The sequence below is a fragment of the Protomyctophum bolini genome, assembly GCF_963924005.1.
Source record: "Protomyctophum bolini genome assembly, chromosome: 16".
Classification (NCBI taxonomy): Eukaryota; Metazoa; Chordata; class Actinopteri; order Myctophiformes; family Myctophidae; genus Protomyctophum; species Protomyctophum bolini.
Window position 1 is genome coordinate 5,856,108 of NC_137877.1, and position 24,006 is coordinate 5,880,113.

At 46.0% G+C, this 24,006-nt stretch overlaps 1 protein-coding gene across 3 annotated transcripts; it reads right to left on the reverse strand.

Annotated features, from left to right (window-relative positions):
- Positions 1-38: 38 nt before the first annotated feature.
- inpp4aa (inositol polyphosphate-4-phosphatase type I Aa) lies at positions 39-18,785 on the reverse strand. 3 transcript variants are annotated; one of them, XM_080785331.1, is made up of 22 exons: positions 18,647-18,785; positions 18,301-18,345; positions 17,411-17,529; positions 17,118-17,234; positions 15,849-15,928; positions 12,219-12,336; positions 10,872-10,965; positions 10,299-10,446; positions 9,280-9,410; positions 9,061-9,165; positions 8,849-8,957; positions 7,722-7,905; positions 6,692-7,012; positions 6,406-6,556; positions 4,660-4,689; positions 3,861-4,033; positions 2,690-2,813; positions 2,161-2,428; positions 1,282-1,379; positions 1,023-1,135; positions 779-933; positions 39-634 (listed from the first exon to the last, which is right to left on the reverse strand). In XM_080785331.1, the coding sequence occupies exons 1-22, from the start codon at positions 18,744-18,746 to the stop codon at positions 502-504; spliced, it is 2,916 nt and encodes a 971-aa protein (XP_080641457.1). In that variant the 5' UTR covers positions 18,747-18,785; the 3' UTR covers positions 39-501. The 3 variants fall into 3 exon arrangements, with proteins under 3 accessions (XP_080641457.1, XP_080641458.1, XP_080641459.1); XM_080785332.1 differs by having other exon boundaries at positions 4,660-4,685; positions 6,399-6,556; XM_080785333.1 differs by lacking the exon at positions 4,660-4,689 and having other exon boundaries at positions 3,861-4,048.
- Between the last annotated feature and the right edge of the window lie 5,221 nt (positions 18,786-24,006).

Below are 24,006 nucleotides of genomic sequence, written 5' to 3' on the forward strand. Positions count from 1 at the left end.
CTGCAGAATATTTACAGTAGATTTCAAATAAAGGCAGCTGCTCTTAAATACTCTCTTCAATACTATAAAACCACTGGACAGTGACTAAAGACATGTTATAGTTTGTCATGTCATTATCCTTATAAGAGGACCAAGACCATGTGACATCATATCCTAGGGTGTTGAGTGTGAGCGAAGTGGGGACAACGTTGTGGAATGGTGGAACGCTTGCAGTTGCTACTAGCTATACTGCCATAATGAAGTACAGTGTTCATTTGTATTGATTTTCCCTGTGTAGTGGTTATCGTCATAACACACTAAGAAAACACTGTGTTGCTCGTAAGAGGGAGACTGCTATAAAATGTTCTACAGAAGCACGGGCACTTCAACATTACAGTAAAGCACATTATTAAACAAAGGGCTGTTCTGGTTTGTGTTATTGTTGTTCACGTGGTGTCATCCCCATTATCTTTCTTGTCCTTCTCTGTTGGCTTGTTTGTGTGACAGACAGAAGAGTCCCGGTTAGGTCTCTACTTTCCCGTATGTACCCTCTGGAGGGCGGTAGTGCTTAGGAAAGGCTTTCAGTTGCAGAGAATTAAAGGCGTATTTACGGCATCCCACATTCTTCATGGTGTTCTCCCTCCTGCAGCCTTCGCTGTAAAGGTAAAAGGGTGCAAATAACGTGGATGAATTTCTCACAGCACTTTGACATAATAATACCATTGGCTTTGTCACAGTATGTATAACAACACTGCCCTGTCTAAACTGTGAGTGAGTTTCACATGATATTATAGCTGACCTGCGCATGCAGTCCAGGGCCTGCGAGAAGACCTGTGGGGCCATGGCGTGTTCAGCCTGAAGGATTTGGCATTGCTCCAGAGTCAGAGACATGGCCGTGCGGTCCTTTGCACTCTTGCAGCTGGTGAAGCGCACCCCGTTCAGACGACGGCATGCCTAGGATGAGCAGAAGAGAATGAATTCAGAGGTGAGTAAAGTTGCCAATCCAAAGCATATAGGAGATGCACAAACAAGAGTGTCTATACCTCTGCTGCCTGCCAAAGAATCTCCACATTCTTGCACTTCTTGGCGTTGACGTTCTGGCTCAGTAGCTTAAGCAGCTCAGGCAGACTGGTCGTGCTTCGGGAGCAAGGGAGGCCTGGGAAGAGGAAGCAAATGTAAGATCACATAAGCAGGGGGGGGGGGGGGGGGGGGATATGGCCATGCACATCATGGCCATGATCATGAAAAAGGTATTATTTGGTGATCATGGCCATGTGAAAAGTGTGTTAAGAGATTACTCACTATCCTCTGGTAGGACCTCTTTAAACTGGTCATAGTATGAGGACAGTCGAGCGACGCTTTCCATATTGATCACTTCTTGCAGTGATGTGTCTCCAAACCTATAGGGACACATGGATCAACATCATACAATTCACGGACATCACAGCTTACGTACTTTACTGAAAAATCCTTTCTGCACATAACTTAAGTATTAGTTTAATGAAATGCCATCATCATCCTACTGCACAAGAAGGCACTGTCTGCGGTTCATTTCCCATAATCAAATAAGAAAGCTGGGAGAAATGCACTATGGATGAATTTGACTGTTATTGCTAAACATATCATGATGTGGTGGGGCTTCAGTTGCTATAGCCATTTCTCCTTGAATGAGATTAATTCACCAGAAGCTTAACACTAGATCACTCCAATCCTCATTGAAGGCTTCTCACCTCTAACTAGGGTTGGGCAATAAACCGGAAATGTATCGAAACTGACATTTAGCACCAGGTATTAAAAAAATATACAGTGTATATAAAAAATGTCTTATATATCAACTATATTCGTCAGTGCTATATCTAGCACATACATAGCACTGACGAAGCTCTTAGGACCGAAACGTTTGGTTTAATTGCACTTTATGAGCATGATACAGTAAAAGGAAAAAATGTTTTCTTAAGTCTCGGTCTAAGGAGTTTTCCTTCATCTTTCATACAGTGAGCGAGTCTTTTTCCGTCAAGTTTTCCACATGTCACATAGTCCACATTTGAACCTGTACACATAATGTCAGTTATGAAACATTTGCAGGAGTTCGGGTTTTTGTGCCACATCAAATTCCACATGACGTACTCTCAACTCTCACTCTTATCATTCTATCAGAATGTCATTTTTTGGGTCACTCACTTCTCGGCCAAGGTCTGCTGTTCATTGATGCCCACGTTAAACAGCAGAGGCTGCACGCGCAGCAGCATCCCGTTCTGGATCTCCCGCGGCAGCGTGTCGAACAGCGCGCCCGGCATCGGGACCCTCACGTTGAAGCCGTCCCGGTTTCCAGTGATGACCGGCAGCATGTCCGGGCCGAAGACCGACGTCGCCTGCGTCACCTTAAAGGTGACATTCCTCAGGTCCATCACTCCCACAGACATGTCCTCCAACATGGCCAGTTCCTCCCCTTTTAGAGAGATGGGATAACAAAAACAGCTGAGCCGCCACTACCTCCAACCAGGGGGGCAGTCAGACAGACAGATATTTTGTGAAGCCACTGAGGAAATCGGGATTTCCCGAAAGCACACATTCAGATCCTGAAAAACCCATGTTTCTATGTCAGTGGATCGGTTCTCAAACGATTTTTCAAAAATAGCAGACCTACAAGCTCAAGCTATGAGCTAAAAATTAGCTTTTTCAATAGCTAAAGTATACTTAATATGTTTACCATAGGTGCTGAGCAGGCCCTCGTACTGCACCAGCAGGCCGATAGTGTAGAGCTGCCGGAGGAAGCCGTTGTCACTGAGAGAGTTCCTCAGTTTGATGACGAAGCCACAGATCAGAGCCGTCATCTGAAATCAACCAAGTCTCGTTACTATACCCAATCACACAATGACTGCACCTGTATGGTTGTACGCTATGTGTATCAGTGGTGGAAAGTAACTAAGGTATTTGTACTTTACTTGAGTATTTCTAATGTCCAGTACTTTTACTTTCACTACATATCTCAGAGACAAAATTTGTACTTTTACTTCACTACAATTATTTAAAAACTTTAGTTACTACCGTAGTTACTTTGGCGATTTTAACATACATTAACCACCCCTCCACATCAACCCTATTATACATAGATTTGTTTTTACACATTTTGAACTTGGGAAATGGGACATTCTGCAATATGAATACTTTTACTTTTAGTACTTAAAGTACATGTTGATGCCGATACTTTTGTACTTTTACTCAAGTACATTTTCAATTCCGTACTTTTACTTGTAACGAAGTAGTTCTAAATTGCAGTATTATTGGTACTTTTACTTAAGTAAAACAATTGAGTTATTTTTCCACCACTGACGTGTATGTCACTACCGTGTCTCCATGCTGGCCACTCCCACATTCTATTCCACCACACTGCAGACCCACACACCTGTCTCCCACTGCCTCATCAGCCCCACAGTTCCCTTCTCATTACACACCTGTGCCTACTTCCGCAATCAAGCCCCCACCTACAAAACTGGACTCATTCTGCCTCATTCCTTGCTAGAAGATAACCATTATTGTTACATGTGTGCATTCCTGTTCTTCAGTATTTTCCTAGTATTTTCCTAGATTATTTACTAGTTTGGATTTTGACCTCCTAGCTGCCCCCTTGGATTTGTTTGCCTGTTTTGGACTGCTTTCTTGGTTTTGACCTCTGCCTGCTGTATACTTCGTACGTAAGCCTTTTTTCCCTTGGTTTTGATCGCTATTAAACTGTTGAACTTACTCTGCCGGTGTTGCCTGCACTTGGGTTCCATTTTGATACACACGTCCGTGACAGTGTATGAATGATATGCATAGCTATAGCTACTGCACCAGGGAAGCATTATTTGTGTGTCCGAAACTTAACGGCTCTGACTGACCGTCTGGCAGAAGACCACGTCGCGGCGGTACTGCAGGGTGATCCTCATGGCGATGGTGGGCGCGCCGTCCTGCATCAGCAGGAATATCATGGCCTTCTTGGCTTTGTCGCTCATCAGAGACACACAGTCTGTCAGCGTGGTGAGCAGAGGGTACAGCGCCTCGCTCCATTCACCTGGAAATACATGATCTCAGGGTTAAAACCAAGGGGCCAGCGAGGCACCCCCAACGTTGAAGCACTGGGCCCTAGTGGTAAGAGGAAGGACTGCAGGCGGACCCGTGGATTCATGACGAGGAAAGGGCTTTAACATTGAGCGCTCTGTTGCACTTCCGCATTGGACCTCCAAAAGTTGGGAGGTCAAATGCGGAAATGCGCACTTCCACTGACATGAATAGCGGAGGGGGCGGAGCTTCGCGCCAGATCAGTATCCATCCTTTTAATAGTCTATGGTTAAAACCCATTTAGACCTGTAGAGGACAATTCTACAAATGTCTTCTAAATCCAGTAAATATTTGAGTTAAAACGTTCACTCTGTAGTCTGAAAGAATATATATTGAAAGATTTGCACCACATTTTCACGATTCTTCAAAAATAGCAGACCTACAAGCTCGTAGCGTGGCACTCGGTGCCGCGCTATGAGCTTGTAGATCTGCTATTTTTGAATAGCTAAAGTATAACATAATGCTTAAAACACCAAAAGGGGTTCCCGCCCCAAAATGGGTTAAAAAACTAAGCTCTTTTTAGCACTAGAAAGATTTCTTTGTATGGAAACAAAAGTTGGCTTATAATATCTGTCTTACCTGGTGACGTCTTTTCTACCCCGTGGCTACCTAGAGTTGAAAGAAAGTAAAGAATATATACATATTATATTTAGATTGTAACAGCAGAGCTCCATCTCTCCTTTTACGCATCCACTCGCACGCTAAACTACCGCAATTTAGATGACTAAAGCCCAAACCACACCAAAGGGTCAAGACGGTTTTAGCGGTTTGCACGTTGACCCACGTTGACCCTAGTGATTCAACGCATGGAATTCAATGGCCCAAACCACACCAAAAGGGGGGGGGGGGGGGGGGTAGGACCACTACCAGTTGACTGGTCGGGGGGGTAGGACCAAGTCTCATGGGATTTGTGATTTGTTTATAAACATTTGTGATTTGTTTATAAACATTTGTGATTTGTTTATAAACATTTGTGATTTGTTTATAAACATTTTGTGATTTGTTTATAAACATTTGGGATTTGTTTACAAACATTTGGGATTTGTTTATAAACATTTGGGATTTGTAAGTCTCATGGGGGGGTAGGACCACTTCCAGTTGACCTGTAGTAAGTCTCATGGTCGGGGGGGGTAGGACCAAGTCTCATGGGATTTGGGATTTGTTTATAAACATTTTGGTATTTGTTTATAAACATTTGTGATTTGTTTATAAACATTTGTGATTTGTTTATAAACATTTGTGATTTGTTTATAAACATTTTGGGATTTGTTTATAAACATTTGGGATTTGTTTACAAACATTTGGGATTTGTTTATAAACATTTGGGATTTGTAAGTCTCATGGGGGGGGTAGGACCACAGTGGGGTCAAGACTGTTTTGGCGTTAACTCCTTGCAACCGTTTGGACCCAAGGAGTTGCACCGACGGTGACCCTTTGGTGTGTTTTAGGGCTTTAGAAGAAAAGTTTGTCCTTTTTTCATTTTTCTCCCAATTGAGTCAATGCCAATTCCATCCCATGTACTGCAGGACTGCTGCTGCCAACCCCCTGTCCTGGGGAGGGAATAGCCAACCATGTGCCTCAATTCATACACACGCTTCTTTTTTACCTGAAAGAGAAATAATCCAGGTAGAGTGTAGCGTGTGTGGCGTTTCACGATATATCTCCCCTAATTCCCCTCCCCGGTAAACAACGATCAACCAGTAGAAGTTGCTAGTGCAGCGACAAAGGGCTTCCCACCCGTGAACCTTCCCAAATATGTTCCCTGGGAGCGTCTCCCTGATGTCCTGTTTAGTTTTTAGAGAGTATGAGAATGAACCTACAATTCTCTCGTACAGGGTGAGGTAGGCATGCAGAATGAACCTACAATTCTCTCGTACAGGGTGAGGTAGGCATGCAGAATGAACCTACAATTCTCTCGTACAGGGTGAGGTAGGCATGCAGAATGAACCTACAATTCTCTCGTACAGGGTGAGGTAGGCATGCAGAATGAACCTACAATTCTCTCGTACAGGGTGAGGTAGGCATGCAGAACTCTGATGAAACAAAGATGATGATGATGATGAGGATGATGATAGAGGTGGTGGTGATGTTGATAGGAAACACCTTTTCTTTATGTTCAGGATGAATCCAGAAAGCTTCCTGGTTTCTACAGATCTCCTCATGAGATTAACATATATATTTACAGATCAATTATGCAAAGATTGTACTTCGTGTGTGTGTGTGTGTGTGTGTGTGTGTGTGTGTGTGTGTGTGTGTGTGTGTGTGTGTGTGTGTGTGTGTGTGTGTGTGTGTGTGTGTGTGCGTGCGTGCGTGTGCACTGTGTACCTTTCTTTGTAGCACTACTTGGCTCGTCATTAGCAAGTGAAAAGACATCATCAGAGCTGCTGTCACTCTGGGGTGTGTCCTTTTTGAGCAATCGGTCCACCTTCTGAATCACACACTCCAGACTCTTATCAACGTTCATCCAAACCTTCTCCTACACACACACACACACACACACACACACACACACACACACACACACACACACACACACAACGCACACATTAGATGGAAAAGTATATCTAACATTGCAAATACTTTTAAGAGACGGATATAACAGTGCTTTTACCCATTCCTCTTCATTCCACTCGGTATGCAAGGAGGTGCGCTTGCTTCTCCTCCCCTCCCCCTCCGAGTGGTGAGCTCCATGGCGAGACGGCGAGACGGCGGGCCGAAACGACGGCGAGGTCGGATGGCGGGACGGAGAGCGGGAGGGCGAGCGGGAGGAGGGAGAGCGAGAGGAGGGCGAGCGAGAGGAGGGCGACAGGGAGGCCGAGGAGGGCGACGGGGTGCTCTGGAGACCGTTGTTGAACTCTGGCCGAGCGGCGGACAAGGCCAGGATGGCTGAGGAGAGCAGCTTGGAGTCACACACTGTCACCAGCTGCCGAGTCTACGAAGTGAGAACAGGTGAGAGAAGAGGGTTTGTGTTTGTGGTGGTTGATTTCATCATTTGATACATGGACAATAACAATAGCAACAAACGGGGGGCGTCCGAGGATTTAACCCATTCTGACCTGAGATCAGATTCTAAAAAATGTCTTCTACATCCTGACAGTTTTCATTCTGACCTGAGATCAGATTCTAAAAAAAATGTCTTCTACATCCTGACAGTTTTCTGAAAAATCTATGTTTCTGTGTCAGTCGTTCTTCGATTTTTCAAAAACAGGTTCCCGTCCAGAATGGGTTAATCGTCATAGATTTTATTGTTTTGCCCAGGGACTATAGATGAAAATGAGCTAATAGCTAAATCTTGTTTTGCGAAGCATCTTTTCTCTCGCTTGAGAATAATGTATCCCTTTTAAATGGTCCCTGATACAAATTAACTAAACTTGTTTTTTTTTTGTTTTTTTTGGAACATTACATTTAATAGATTTTTCCAATTAATATAATTGTAATACAAAATGAGCACATCATAAAATGATCGTTCAACCACAAGTCCACAACCCCCCCTCCGCATTATTGACATTTCTGAAGTAGAAGAGGCAGAGGAGAAGATACCGTATATAAAGGACATTCACCAAAGTAATAGCTAATAGTACGTATCAGTATACTTATAAATTGGCACCAATTCCCTTGAGCTCAGTGTTTAAGTAGCCTACCTTCTCTTTAAGGATGGCCAGGGTTCTCTCCAGAGCATTGGCTGAGCGCTCCTTCGCTGCACGGGACAGACGTTCAGCGTAGTAACACACCTGGGTCCTCTGAGTGTTAATCTGAGCAATCAGCTCCTTCGCTCTCACGACGTCCTGAGGCAGGTACGCCGGTGCCTTAGAGCCGGAGCCAGAACTGTGGAGAACAATGTGTGTGTGTGTGTGTGTGTGTGAGCAGAGCACCTAATGAGATAATGGTGTTCAGGTGGGCAAATTAAGGTCTCTGTACCGGTGAGTACCGGTCCAATTAGATCTGCAGCAACAATGTCGTTCTTGACAGTAAGTACATCAACAGGCACCGCAATGTTTGTAATTGCTACTGCAGTGATTTTCTCCTGTGTTCAATGCGTTTCTGCGTTTGTGTGTGGACACAGATATCTTTGTCATAATGGGCAGGGATTTTTCGCAGAGGACGAAAATATCCGTTTTGCAAAAGATCCATAGATCCGTAAGCCCAGGCCTACGTAGCCTTTGATTTAAAAAAACATAATGAAGTGACATTATTCCGGCAGAGTGCCCTAGCGGTCGCTTTCTCGCCTTTAAGGCGTCTTACTGATATAATGTATAATAGCTTGTCTCCTATGAGACGGTAGCATTATAAAATGCGAAACATAACTGAACAACAATTTGTCGATCCATGTCGAATTACAGTAATCACTGACCAGTGAGTCAAGATCTAATCGGGAAGCGAAAGTGTGCCTCTTGGTCTTGAAAAGGTCTCCGCGCCACTGCCCGTCTACACAGGGCAGCGCCGCAGTATTCAAAACAAAACGGAGTCAACCGTGTTTTCAAAAGTCTCCACTTAGAGAAGGTCAAACTAATATTCTAGTGTACATGTAGACCAAGTAGAACAATCACATACACGGTACGGGTACACGGCAACGACAAAAAACACGTACACAACCTCATGCATCGCGCCGAATCTCACCTTTCCTCCTCATAAACTCTGATCAAGTATTAGGGGTGAGAGAAAACAGATGAAGAACAAGTTCGTTATCTAATCATGAAATTGAATAATCCTCCGTCAAACACAAAGGCACCTGGTGTTATTAATTTCATATACAGTATACTATACTTACTGCTTCTTAGCCTCTTCCAGCTTGTGGATCAATTTCCGGAGGCCGCAGCTTTTAAAGCCTTGATGGTGTGCCGCGGGGGCACCAATGGTCACTACGTCGTACGTCCAATCTGAGAGAGAGAGAGAATATTTCGTAGGTTAATTAACGCTAACTCAAGCCTCTTCGGTGTCCATATAAGCACAGGCAGAGATGAGCATATAGATATAACCTACTGTAGCCAGACTCGCCCTGCACTCTCATTCTCTGGACGTGTAAGTTAGTGGGGATGAATTCCAACTTTTTCTCTGCTTTCAAGGTGCTTGATTTAAATGAGGGACCTGGGGGTGGGAACATTAAAGAAAGAGATGTTATTTTGCATACAGTGCAGAGACAGACAAGATGATGCATGTTCAATAATAATACTGGTGTTGTTGGTTCTTCTTCTGACGTACCCTTGTATTCATGCAGGTCACTGATGGTCTCCTGGTAGGTGAGGATGATAGTCTGGTACTGAGTGATCATCTCCCTCCTCAGGTTCTCCCAACATGGGGAAAGCTCACCCAGCTCTTCGAACTCACACACCCTGTTTTTGTACACGCAAGTATGTGCGCGCGCACACACACACACACACACACACACACACACACACACACACACACACACACACGCACACGCATGTCTTTGAATACATAAATTCAAGCTATAGTGGGCAAGCAGGTTTAAAGGTGGTCACTGGTTGCATGCTGGTACATTTCTTTCGCTGCGTTTTGCAAAAACAAAAGTAGTAGGCTATCACCAGCCCCGGGTTGTAAGAGAAGTTTTAAGATGAGAATACTATCCACCTGTTGGTTGTCTGTCAGAAGACCTATTCTTACATGAGGCCATGTCTGACCATGTTTGACCACTATTTGACCACACCTTCAATGTATTCTCTGCTCTCATGTGTGTATAAGAGAGAGCAATGTAAAGGGCTCAGGAGGCTTGCATACGTGCAGTCTCCCTGGGCTTCCATCCCTTGTAATAAAAGTATCATTGTTTCAGTCCACTCTCTGCCCTGTGTATTTCTTAATGACTCTGATATGAGTTCTAAAAATATCGACAACAGGGTGGCAACAACGCAACTGCAATTGACAGCTGCGGAATTCGGATAAAATCGACCCCTGGCCCCAAAAAACTTTATACAGAATAAATATTCGGCGGCAGTGTGTGCAAACGTGATTGACATAAAGTGAGGTCGATTCTTTTTTTTTACGTCCTCCAAAATTCGCTCTGATATTCGGTCGGGGGGAAAAAAAACACACCAGTGTGCAAACACCTTTTTAGAACCAGCAATTCCTACATTTAACAAAAAAAGGTCCATGTGGCTCATGTGATTCAAATATTAAAACCAGGCCATATAACTCTGACTCCGGCTTTCGTAATAAACAGTCACACAGTCACACACTTGAATAAAGATGCATGCTATTGCTACCTGACAGCGTCTTCTTCCAGCAGCAGTTTAACAAATTGCCGAGGGATGTGCAGGGAGAGAACGCTCTCCGCCATCTGCTCTAGGATCCTCAGGTGGTTGCCGTCCGTGGTGGGGAAGCGGTACATCCGTGACATAATGCCTCCAAACACTGAACCGTCAAACCAACAAAAGAATTGCAATAAATTCACCCACTCCCTTAGACTTGGTGTATAAACTTGTGACGTGACAATAAGGTTTAACTTGAACTGGCTGCTGGTAATGTTGGGTAATGTATTTTTATTTTGTATTTATTTTTATTTCGATGACTAATACTATGATGAAAAATGTTGTCGACTACCTTTTATCACTGACGAAAACTAAATGGAAACTAAATGAAAACTAAGCTACGATGACTAAAACTAAGACTAACAAAACTAGACTTAAATGTTAGGAAAGGACTATAGTGGACAAGAGATCCAGTATAAGTCATTTTACACTTTGTTGCTTTCTGAAAATACCTGATGCAACGCGTTGTGAGCTTGTAGATCAGGTATTTTCAGCCAAAATCAACACTGATTCATACTGTACACTCACCTGCCTTCAGCAGTGGGTCTTTACATAGCGAGGCAGACTTGGACCGGATGGCCATTGACGTCTCAGTCAGGCTCTCGTCAACTGGCAGCACCATCTGATCACACCGCACACACACACACACACACACACACACACACACACACACACACACACACACACACACACACACACACACACACACACACACACACACACACACACACACACATATTTGTGACAGGATGTGATCTAATGTGTCGCAAGCAGCAAACATGCATAAATCAGGAAAATAATATATATATTTTTGTATTACACAAGAATATAATCCACATTTTTAGGATCACAACATTTTTACGATCACAAAATACTAGTCCTTAAACTGCTGTGAGAGGTATGAGATAACATGTATGAGAACTTATTTATTTGAGCTTTAACGATATTCAAATAAGCATATCTTCTTCAATGATTTGAATGCATGACACACTTATACTTTTAATCTGCACTTTCATAATCTGAAAAAAGAAATAGTTATCCTCGTCCTACTTTTTCATGCAAAGCAGAGAACAGGACGAGCTAGTTAGCTGAAAGTGACTTCCCTATAGATCTGTCAGGATCAGGCAAGTGATAACAACTCTATCCTTAAGCACAAAACAAGCCACATCAAGCAAAAATTCTAATGCAATAAAACACACGTAAAAAATTGGTTCTGTATGCAGCTGTCACTGTGGAAAATGTAAATAATGGACAGTAGATAATACAATACAAACCTCCCTATATCTCTAGTATGTCTACCACAATTAGCCCTTCGCTAAATCCCACCCCAACCAAATCGATTGTCCAATGCCAGTCCAAATAGTTTAGCAACTGTTGCCATGCAGGTCAAGCTTTAATTCGGACCTGATCATAGCTGTGTTATTTTGCATGGCTTTGTTGAACATTTACACAGCTTTACGACGGGAAAGTTACACGACTGACCCACCCAGGTGATGGCAATAATACTAATGACCGTAGTCTTACCGTGCGTGCAACATGAAAACTCCTATCGGGCGGTAGTTAAAAGTAGATTTCTCCCTCTGTCATTTCCTCTATTTCTAGTTTATTTAAATAATGTCATGCACATCATTTTGTCCATTGCATAGCCTATACTGCAGGCCTGGTTGACTAGATTTAGAAGACATTTTGAAGGGTTTTGCTTCTGAAATGATCCATTATTTACATGGAGAAATCACGTAATTCAACATGCATCTCAATGGTTGAGAAGGACAGCTTGACCTGTCTCTTCGCCGCTAACGTGCCTATTGGACAAGGACGGGTTGGGGAGGGACTTGGCGAAGGGCTAATTCCTCAGAATGGAGATGAAGAACTCACCCGTCCATTCACAGTGTCTCCCCTCTGTAGCCTAGCGACGGGAGCTCTCTGGTCTCGCCTCTCCTCGATCTGCCAAGCAATGATGGTGACATTGCCGACACGCTCGTTCTCCGCTGACCTGTAGTCACACAGCGACATCAAGAACTGTCAGTCAACATCCCAGAATGCATGTGGTCTAGAAATGAAATTAAAAAAGGTTGAGAATCACTGCTAGCGTCAAGGTCTGGCTCTCCACAGACCGTGTCAGCCCTGGCCACTCCCACTTTCCCTTCCACTCTGCGGTCCCATTCTCTCACCTGTCTCCAACTCCCTCATCAGCCCACCTGTGAACACTTTGCCCATTTACCTGAACCCTATATATACTGGACTCCTTACAAACACTCACTGTCAGAACATTTGTCTTCGTCCCTGAGCTGTACCCCTATGTTCCTGGTTCTGTTTCTCCTTGAAAGGTTTGCGTTTTGGACTTTATATGTTTTACTGCCTTGACAGTCTGCGGAACCGTGGGCCTGGTAGGAGAAGACGTGGTCGCCATGGCCGCCAACACCACCAGGAACCTCCGCCGCCCAGCCTGCCCAGCTCCCCTCCGCAGCAGCCCTGCCTGCCCAGCCCTCCGCAGCCCTGCCTGCCCAGCTCTCCACCACCTCCTGTGCCTGCAGTTCCACCTGCAGTCCAGTCTCCAGAATCTGCAGCATCCTCCTCCTCTCCTGGGTGTGCAGCATCCTCCTCTCCTGGGTGTGCAGCATCCACCATGTGGATGTGCAGCCCCACCTCCTGAGCATGCAGCTCCGCCTGCAGCCTCGCCTCCTGAGCCTTCAGCTCCGCCTGCAGCCCCACCTCCTGACCCTGCAGCTCCGCCTGCAGCCATCCCTCTTGAGTCTGCAACTCTGACGCCTGCAGCTTCGGCTCCAGAGCCTGCAGCATCTCGTGTGGCGTCACCTCCACCTGCAGCCCCGCCGCCTCCGCCTTCAGCCCTGCCTGCAGCCCCACCTCCTGTGTCTGCAGTCCCGCCTGCAGCTCTGTCTCCTCCGCCTGCAGCTCCGTCTCTTCCGCCTATAGCTCCACCTGCAGCCCCGCCGCCTCCGCCTGCAGCCCCACCTCCTGTGTCTGCAGTCCCGTCTGCAGCTCCGTCTCCTCCACCTGCAGCTCCGTCTCCTCCGCCTATAGCTCCACCTGCAGCCCCGCCGCCTCCGCCTGCAGCCCCACCTCCTGTGTCTGCAGTCCCGTCTGCAACTCTGTCTCCTCCAACTGCAGCTCCGTCTCCTCCGCCTATAGCTCCACCTGCAGCCCCACCGCCTCCGCCTGCAGCCCCACCTCCTGTGTCTGCAGTCCCGTCTGCAGCTCCGTCTCCTCCACCTGCAGCTCCGTCTCCTCCGCCTATAGCTCCACCTGCAGCCCCGCCGCCTCCGCCTGCAGCCCCACCTCCTGTGTCTGCAGTCCCGTCTGCAACTCTGTCTCCTCCAACTGCAGCTCCGTCTCCTCCGCCTATAGCTCCACCTGCAGCCCCACCGCCTCCGCCTGCAGCCCCACCTCCTGTGTCTGCAGTCCCGCCTGCAGCTCTGTCTCCTCCGCCTGCAGCTCCGTCTCCTCCGCCTATAGCTCCACCTGCAGCCCCGCCGCCTCCGCCTGCAGCCCCACCTCCTGTGTCTGCAGTCCCGTCTGCAGCTCCGTCTCCTCCACCTGCAGCTCCGTCTCCTCCGCCTATAGCTCCACCTGCAGCCCCGCCGCCTCCGCCTGCAGCCCCACCTCCTGTGTCTGCAGTCCCGTCTGCAACTCTGTCTCCTCCACCTGCAGCTCCGTCTCCTCCGCCTATAGCTCCACCTGCAGCCCCGCCGCCTCCGCCTGCAGCCCCACCTCCTGTGTCTGCAGTCCCGCCTGCAGCTCTGTCTCCTCCGCCTACAGCTCCGTCTCCTCCGCCTATAGCTCCACCTGCAGCCCCGCCGCCTCCGACTGCAGCCCCACCTCCTGTGTCTGCAGTCCCGTCTGCAGCTCCGTCTCCTCCGCCTGCAGCTCCGTCTCCTCCGCCTGCAGCTCCGTCTCCACCGCCTGCAGCTCCGTCTCCTCCGCCTGCAGCTACGTCTCCACCGCCTGCAGCTCCGTATCCGCCGCCTGCAGCTCCGTCTCTGCCGCCTATAGCTCCACCTGCAGCACCTCCAGTGTCGCCTCAGCCTGCAGCATCCCTGGCCTCGGCTCAGCCTGCAGCGTCCCTGGCCTCGGCTCCGTCTGCAGCATCCCTGGCGCCGCTTACACGATCCTCTGCCTCGTCTCGGCCTCCGGCCACCCTCCTGACGACGCCTCCGCTGCCTCGACCTCCCGGCCATCCTCCTGACTACGCCGCCCGCTCCCTCATCTCCGCATCCAGACCGGCCCTCCAGATGACGCGTCCTCCGCCTCCTCTCGGCGCCACCGGGCCGTCCCCCTGATGACACCTCGTCCCAGCGTCCCCCGGAACGACACCTCTGCTACCTCGTCCCAGTGTCCGGGCCGTCCCCCAGACGGTATCTACTCTATACTCTGGTCTGTCGTTCAGGCCGCCCACCTGAGACTCTGTGCCCAGCCCTGGTCTCCCTCCTCCGGACCCCCTCCACCCAATTCAATTAAATTCAAAGGGCTTTATTGGCATGAGAAAACATACGTTTACATTGCCAAAGCAGAAAGAACAATACAGCAATACAGCAATACAATCAAAACAAAAATTATGTACTTTGAAGGTCAGAATCTTCAATAGATCAACTTCTGTGTACCAAGATCACTCGATGCAGGTATAGTGCAGGAATATACACAATGATTAGTCTTTAGGGTGGTTGTGTTCCATTTGATATCCTTCTCCTATCACAGCAACTCACAAATCTTGCTGCTGTGTTTGCACATTGTTGTACTTCGTCCAGCAGATATGGGAGTTTTTTGTCATTGGTCATGTTTTCAAAATCTCCGTGTGTGGTTGTAATCTGTGGGAAGTATGTGTCTCTGATCCACCCACCCTGCTCGTTACTCATTGAAGTTGTGGGAAGTCTGGTAGCCGTCCCTTGAGAGGGGGGGGGGGGGGCTACTGTCAAGGTCTGGCTCTCCACAGACCGTGTCAGCCCTTCTCCCATTCTCTCACCTGTCTCCAACTCCCTCATCAGCCCACCTGTGAACACTTTGCCCATTTACCTGAACCCTATATATACTGGACTCCTTACAAACACTCACTGTCAGAACATTTGTCTTCGTCCCTGAGCTGTACCCCTACTGTATGTTCCTGGTTCTGTTTCTCCTTGAAAGGTTTGCGTTTTGCACTTTATATTTTTACTGCCTTGTTCTCTACAGTTTTGCCTTTTGGACTTCCTAGTGTATCTTTGGAATGTTTTGAAATTGAGTTTGAGTTTTCTTGAGCTTACAGCTACTTTTGTTTGTTACCCCTTACTGCCTTGGGCTTAAATACATCGTTGGATTTTGAATCTTGTTTGTGGCTCTGCATTTTTGGGTTCAGTCATCCTGATATCATAACAGCTAGGTTCTCTACTAGTTCTTCATCTTAGTTTAGGCACCACTAAAGGTTTGATATATACTGTTACTGTAGCACCATTTCTTCCTAAATAGATTCCCTTATGATTGCTACAATAATAATAATGTAAATGTGTTTGTTACCTCAGAGCCAGGTGTAGTCTGTGGTGTTTGTCTTGTAGAACTTCCTTCACAGGAAACATGGCTGAACCTAGCATGTACATCTGACACACACACACACACACACACACACACACACACACACACACACACACACACACACACACACACACACACACACACACACACACACACACACACACACACACACACACACACACACACACAAAAGCAGTGTCAGTGTCTAGCCCGAGGACGACCTGCTCTGAACATATGTACACATGTTATGAATATGAACACATGTATTTAACTCATCTAATGAGGCATGCTTCGAACATATTTTCTCTACTGACTGCTTTATTGCAAAAGGGTGTGTTTGTGTGTGCAATTTAAAAAGGCTGATGGTGCAAAATGGCGTCTGCTGACGTTTTCTAATGGGATTATAATTCAATGAAGATCTACATGCCATACAATATATCCATGTGTTGTGGGTTAGAGTACGTAGGCATGTGGCGCATGACTCATTTCCTGGGGCTTTTTTTACACGGCTTTCTGTTTCAGCCTACGGCCATACAGTATGTGCTCAAGTGTTTCACAATGGTGACCGCTCTATATTTTGTCTGCCAAGATTTGCACTTTTTGACTTTTATACCGGTATAGATTTTCTTTTTTTACGCATAAGACTTTCAAGTCTCCAGGTTTTCTTCAGAATATGTATGACACCTATTTACTTGGCATATTAATAGTTCAACGAGTACTGCATGGTTCTCAAACGTTTATTTGCAAGCACCCCCTTAACTCTGAGTGTGTACAAATTGAAACAAACGGGTACATTTGGTTCCATTCGTACACTGTTATAGTCATTCAGGGCTAGCTCTTTATGTTTCTGGTCATATTATTGATCCCACCGATATGAAAACACAAACTGTTCCTGGGTCTGTTGCTATATAATTGTCTGTGGACAAGAGTCTATGGTATGAAAACACAAACTGTTCCTGGGTCTGTTGCTAATAGTCTGTGGGCAAGAGTCTATGGTATGAAAACACAAACTGTTCCTGGGTCTGTTGCTAATAGTCTGTGGGCAAGAGTCTATGGTAGTTCACAAACTGTTCCTGGGTCTGCTGCTATATAATAGTCTGTGGGCAAGAGTCTATGGTGGTTCACAAACTGTTCCTGGGTCTGCTGCTATATAATAGTCTGTGGACAAGAGTCTATGGTGGTTATAAACACAAACTGTTCCTGGGTCTGCTGCTATATAATAGTCTGTGGACTGTAGTTGGGAGAGGTGCTCACCGTGCCCTGAGAACGGTCCTTCACATCATATACAGACAGCTTAATCTGAGTCTGCTGAGTGATCAGAGAGTCCTGGAAGAAAGCTATGCTGCTCAGGAAGATAGGGTTACTGGTACCCTAGAGGGAGACAGAGAGAGAGAGACAGAGAGAGCGACAGAGACAGAGAGGGAGACAGAGAGGGAGACAGGGAGAGGGAGAGAGAGAGAGATGTTTAAAGTACAGCAGAAATGGGATTTTGTGTTATTTGAATGATGGGAGCCGATAATGAAGGAGCACGATGATGCTTTTTGTACCTCAATGATCTCTGTTTGAGCGTGCTTGGTCCAGAAGGCCTGAGGCGGAGTCGTACAGCTGACTGCTACAAAGCTTGTAGGTCTATGGTCCAGTGCAGGGGTGACCAGCTCACTGCAGGCTGGGGAAGATCATACATGGGAGGAGATTACAAACCATTACATTTTTCAAACAGGCTATAGTCTCTAATCCTAATGTATAGCTCTTGGGACCTACTGTGTATATATACTGTATGTAAAAGCATTTATGCTTAGTGATTGATATACATGTGACAAGCTGTGATGCTGTCAAGTTGAACAAATAATGCGTCATGCCTGTCAGACATGATCAAAGCTAGTACACTCTGACTCAGTGCAGTTGCTGCTGCCACCACCCCATCTACCACCTCTTGTGTTTGGATCTTCTGTTAATGTACGGGGGATTCGGAGTCCCTATGGTTGGGACTGATGCGCTTGATCAGAGTAAAGTAAGTAAGTAGCCTTGCCGAGCCATGCGGCCCATAGGGCAGGGGCCTATCTCCTGTTTCTGTAGCGTGAGGCAGCTTGATGTACAAGTACACCCCCTGGACATGACGCTAGTATGTCGCAGGGACTTACCCCCAATCCAACCCTTGATGCTGAGTGTCAAGCAAGGAGGCACTGGGTCCCATTTTTGTCTTTGGTATGATTGAACCCCGGATTGAACCCCGACCTCCCAGTCTCAGGGCGGACACTCTATATAACCACAAGTACCGTACATAAAAAGCAGATACAATTAATTGCCAAACCATAATAAATATGTTGCTCATTTTACATTAAAATAAAAATATTTATATGCATGAGTTGTCCTGACTGAACGGCAACTTCGGCAAGTAAATCTCATTTTGGAGGACTTTCTCATCCTCATGACTTACCCAAACTAAACTCCAGCACTGGTTCATCAGGGTCCTGGCTATTGCCTGACGAACAGAAAAGAGAAGACAGAGATAGCGAAAGATAGAGACATAAAGTAGTTTGTTTTACAGCTCTGCCACTTTTTTAACATAAAATCACACTCATGTGAAGTGAATCTTATCATCATACATCGTCAATGTTTGTGTTTACACAAACACTCAAAGATGGCCGCATTCATTGTCATGTTTGTGTTGGGACAATGTTTGTGTTTACACAAAGCTGGACATAGGAGGGGCTTAGCGCCTATAGCACCCCTCAAAAAGCAAATAGGTTACCATGGTATAGCAGCCGGCTACTTATAGTTACCTGAGAGAGTCAGCCCCATCATCTCAGATGAGAGATCAAAGGTGTTGGCCCGGTAGACCGACCAGGGCCGATGGCGGGGGCTGCGTTCTTTCCCGGACATGGTGGCTAGAAGTCAGGGCTCAGGGTGGGGTTCAGGTTCAGGTTCAGGACGGACAGGTTCCAGGTAAACGGTTCCCGGTGGAATTGGGACACACAGCCCAGGCCACGCGGCGCACACTGGTCTTTGTGTGGGTTCCTTGTCTTTACGTGTTTAGCTTTGTTGTACGTTTGTTATCAGTAGTCACAGGTGAATCTGTGGACACAGACAGGATAACAACAACACAATCAATAAGTTATTCATGCCTGTGCAGAAACAGGTGTTGACATTTTCATCTTGCTGATAATATTGCTATGTCGGTGGCATTTCAATGGATAGATGCTTTGACTCATCTAATGCATAAAATCTTGATGATGGATTACCGTAATATCTACCCAAACATATATTTCTCATGGTGGTGATATGTCATTTTGACTGTGAATAGGTGATTGTTTTTGTTTTTTTACTACTATGATTTTAGTACATAATCATGCATAGATGCTTATTCGACACTGTGCTAACAGGCGGTGGGAACAGGGTCTGTATTTGACACGTGTGACTTTTCTCAGACAGATGGGAGTGTGAAGACACATATGAACCTGTGCTCACATCTCATTGTCTACTGAAGATTATACTGTGCATAATTAACCGTGCAAATAATGAACTTAATGAATAGCAGTCTGCCTAGAGACAGCCAAAGAGTGTACACAACTGCCAAATGTTACACAAACAACAATATATATATCATATGACATGCGCGCACTCACGCACGCACGCACTGTCTCTTTCTCTTGTTACATACAGTCTTCCTCACTCTCTGACTCTCTGTATCATCATTGAACAGTACACTACAACAGTGTCATTTGGATGCTGACACTACAACAGTGTCAATTGGATGCTGACACTACAACGGTGTCAGCATCCAGTCACGCACACAATCACCACCAGATAGCTTGAACTAAATGCACAGTAAGTCTAACCTATATACCTGTGGCAACCTGTGAGCACAAATACAAACTCAGAATGAATGAATGGCACAGTACCAAAAAGTAGAGAGAAATGTGAAAGATTAAGCCGGAAACGTGAAGCATGTTCTCATGAAGACTAGTAACCTGACCTGAGACTGCCTTCCCAAGGCAACCTTTGCATATCCTGTGGTGGCATGTCGCCAATGCTTAGCTTGACATATCATTTGTGCATTGCAGGCCATGTGTGCCACATGCACAGGAACGCACGCACGCACGCACGCACACAAACACACACACACACACACACACACACACAGTTTGTGTGCACATGTTTGTGTATGCCATCATGTGTGCTGTACAGTGTGTGTGCATGGCTATGTGCCGGTATTTGACATTGTGCGATCGAGGCACACTGATAAAGAGCCAACTGTGCGTATATGGCTGAGCATTCATGTGTAAGGAAGGACTTCAGCGATGGAGGTCTATTTTTACGCGTGACGTGAGGAGGCTGTTTTGACATCACACCATGGACACGTGGAAATATTGTAACGTCCATTTAAACGCAGCCGCGTGCGTGGACACAACACAACTCCACAGACATAGTAGTATGAATGCTTCCAGGCAGGTACACACTACACATGACAGTTATTATGTGCACACTTCCAGGAAGAGGTTTCAACCACAGCACTTGCTGCCAGTTTGATCTCTATCTTGGCAGCTTCAAATGAGACCAAACACAAGACAATACTGAGTGCCTCATTAGGCTGTGCTGTGCTGTGGTGTGTTATTGTCAGTGGGACACCGAAAATAACATGCTGTGTAATCTCTGCTGCCTAGTATAGGGCAGCATACATGGGAGACTCTCTAGGAAGTCCTGCAGTGGCTCTAATGTGAAAGTTGCAGGGAGCCACTCAACATTTGCCGTTATACATTTATCGAACATCTGTCACCACCTATATGATATATCCCTGCTGGGAAGGCAGGGAAGGCGCTGAGGCAAGACACCCCAGTGAGAGAGCGCTGTGCATGATGGTGCAGTAGTGGATGGAGGTGCTGACTGAGTGAGGCAAGGAAATGATAGAGCTCTGAGGTGGCCCTCCTCAGGCATCCGCAAGGAAAGAATGGTATAGCCAGCCGTCCAGCCCCATGGGGCTGGAGGCCGGGGAGAGGAATGTATAACCCAGTTTGGGTGGGATGACTTGGCTTGTGTTGTAAACCAGGGCCTGCCCTGCATACATTGTCCTCAACGACTACACTGCAGTAGTGTGTCTGTCTCTGCTCTCCTCATTGCCTGCTCTCTCCCTTTTCCGCACTCTGTAAATCATAATGCCCCCCATAACTCACTTCTCTCTCTCTCTCATTCACCCTCTCTCAGACTTCGCCACTCTTTCTCTTCCGCTCTTCTGCTTTGTCATCCACTGACGTCATTATTTCTCGACATTTCTTTCCTCTGTCTTTGCAACTGTCTTTCTTTCTTTAGTTCTTTCTTTTGTTTTGAGTGGTGCAACCACAACAAGGAACAGCAATGTCCGTCCCTCCCTATGTCCATCCCTATGTCTAGGGTACCAACAGGGGGCGCTGTTTAAAAAAAAAACATTTTCGGGGCTACCTGTATTGATGACATTACATACTAGTGGAGATAGACAGTAAATGGGGAGAGAGAGAGAGAGAGAGAGAGAGAGAGAGAGAGAGAGAGAGAGAGACAGACACGGAGAGTGACACACAGCAAAGGACGTTCGGGATCGGGATTCGAACTGTCAGGCTGCTGCATTAGGGCCTATATGTGGCATGGCTGCACCTGCATGGGTGTGCCTTGCAGCTGTCCCCCTATGACCCCTCTGCTCCACTCCATTTCCCTGTCTAATGTCTATTGATCCTGTATCGGTGATGCAGAGCTGCTGTCCCTCGAGTCTGATCTGTCAAGACTGCTGGAGCGGGAGACTGTTTGTTGTTGTAACCATGGATACCGAGTCTGTGATTAATGGGTTGATTGGTTTCCCAGGAATGATCAGTCGATGACTATAATTATTGATCTGTCCTGTGGAGAATATTCAACGCTGTTTATTCTAAAAGCATGCATACATTGCATGTGCACACACTCATACGCACGCACACGCGCACGCACACACACACACACACACACACACACACACACACACACACACACACACACACACACACACACACACACACACACACACACACACACACACACTTATTGTTGTGTGTCATCTTCACACAATAATCAGACAGAAGTCACGACAAAGGTAAAATCTCCTGTTACCCTGACAACTGGGAGTCAGACTCAGCACCAGAAGGTATAGTTAGCATTTTGATGATCTGGGAGGGTAATACTGGGGGATATATAGGAGGAGACAGGGGGGAATGTTTAATATTGTACTATAAAAGATAGAAGTTCTTCCCTCCTCTCTCTCTCTCTCTCTCTCTGTCTCTCTCTCTTCACACATTACCAGATCTTTCACTATATACCTGGAGACAATCTGTGCTTATGTTATTTGTGTTATATGCTGAGGACAGTTCACATGTAAATCTTAAGACATGTATTAATTCAAACACACACTTCCACACAAAAAAGAGGGACAGATTAATCATATTCATATGGAAAACTTAATTTTGCATATCCTGTCAGGACCTGGAGTAATTAAAAAAATAAAACAACAACAACAACAACAACAGATCAAGTCTAATCCTCTACACTTCAACAGAGCCGGAGCAGCTGGTAAGCTTATATGTAGTGGAATGGTCCATGATACATCACTGAGCAACACAGCCAAACCATAAGGTATATCCTATATGAAATAAATGTATGGTGGTAGGCCTAGGTGGTCCAAGATGAGGTTAATTGTCATACAGCACATGGACAATGGACATGATGACAATACAATTGCATAAAGGTTGGACTTGGACAGGCGGAGGAGGAGACTGCATGGGGCAATCTATTTCTGGTCGCAAGGCAATAAAATCATTCTGCTCATTTCTGCATCACTTCAGTAGGCCTATATACGTGCTTATGCGATGACACACTCGGACAATAACAAATAAATTGCGTCATGATCTGCTCATGCTGGGCTACATCGCTATGGAGCAGTCCTATTAAATTCACGAACCATGACAAATGTAACGTAGAGGCTGGCTAAGCTATTAAAGAATAGCCTATAGGCTATAAATTGGTGTTTTAAATATTGCAACAGAAATGTCATCGCAACGTACGTAAACCTGCTGCGAAATATTGAACATCTATATCTTAGCAAACACAAGACCAAGAGATGACATGATGAATGAATACGTACAAAGAAAAACACTCACAGTTTGAGTCTTGACATTATTCCATCGCAACAACAGAGCTGTACTGGTTCAGGTTTGTCGTCATGTTGATGCGCATCTTCTCTGCTGCCTCTTCGACGGCAGTGGGAAAGACTCGCCCTGTAGCCCACAGTGACACATCCATACACAATGATTCACTGGCAAGCAGCAAGCACCGCCTTCTCTCTCCAGTGTGCGGCGCGCTTCATCTGGTTTGCAGCCAGCAGCCTGTGTGTGTGATTACAAATCAGGTGCATGGCTGCACATGCTCTAGAGTCCAGATGCTCTTCGACAGAATGGATAACCTAAAATGCCCTGGAGTTTAAGCATGTTATACGGAATCAAATAAAATAGCATTTTTTTTGTTACATGTGGAAAAAGATATGCAGTTAATCAAAGGAAAAGACACAATTTGTAGACAAGCAAATAAATAAATAAATGAATGAATGAATGAATGAATAAATAATAGCCTACATTAAAATAGTCTAATCCATATAAGTTCACTTGAATCCATACTCCCTTGTATAGTTTGACATCACTCGTCGAATCTGATAGGCTTAAAATGCAAATCAAACCTCAAACTCTTAGATCTCCATATGGACCTGACATGTTCTGACATTCCATATGTTGATCCTTCCCCATCCATCCTTAATTCCTCTTCGATGTCTCCCTTTTGACTGATACCCATGTCTATTCAAACTCTAGACGGGCCTGCACCAAAGTTATTAGTGCAGCCGCCGCACCCGACAGCCGGTGAAAATGATAGAGTTCTCAACAGGCCCGAAATTTAAGGGCCCTATCTGGGCCCTAATCAAACCCTGTACACTCAAGACACTGCCCCCGCTGCCACCCTTAGATCTCCATATATGGAGCTGACCTGTTCTGACATTCCATATGTTGATCTGACCTCATCAAACCCTGTACACTCAAGACACGCTCCATATATGGCCATTATGGAATTCATTCCATTCGGACTCCCCCATGCCAAAGCA

Excerpts from the sequence above, each read along its gene's own strand:
- inpp4aa (XM_080785332.1), bottom strand. The coding sequence starts at position 18,746 with ATGTCCGGGAAAGAACGCAGCCCCCGCCATCGGCCCTGGTCGGTCTAC. Across the intron at positions 18,346-18,646 it reads GATGGGGCTGACTCTCTCAG|GCAATAGCCAGGACCCTGAT; the intron begins GTAACTATAAGT and ends TCTGTTCGTCAG. Across the intron at positions 2,814-3,860 it reads ACGTGGTCTTCTGCCAGACG|ATGACGGCTCTGATCTGTGG; the intron begins GTCAGTCAGAGC and ends GGTTGATTTCAG.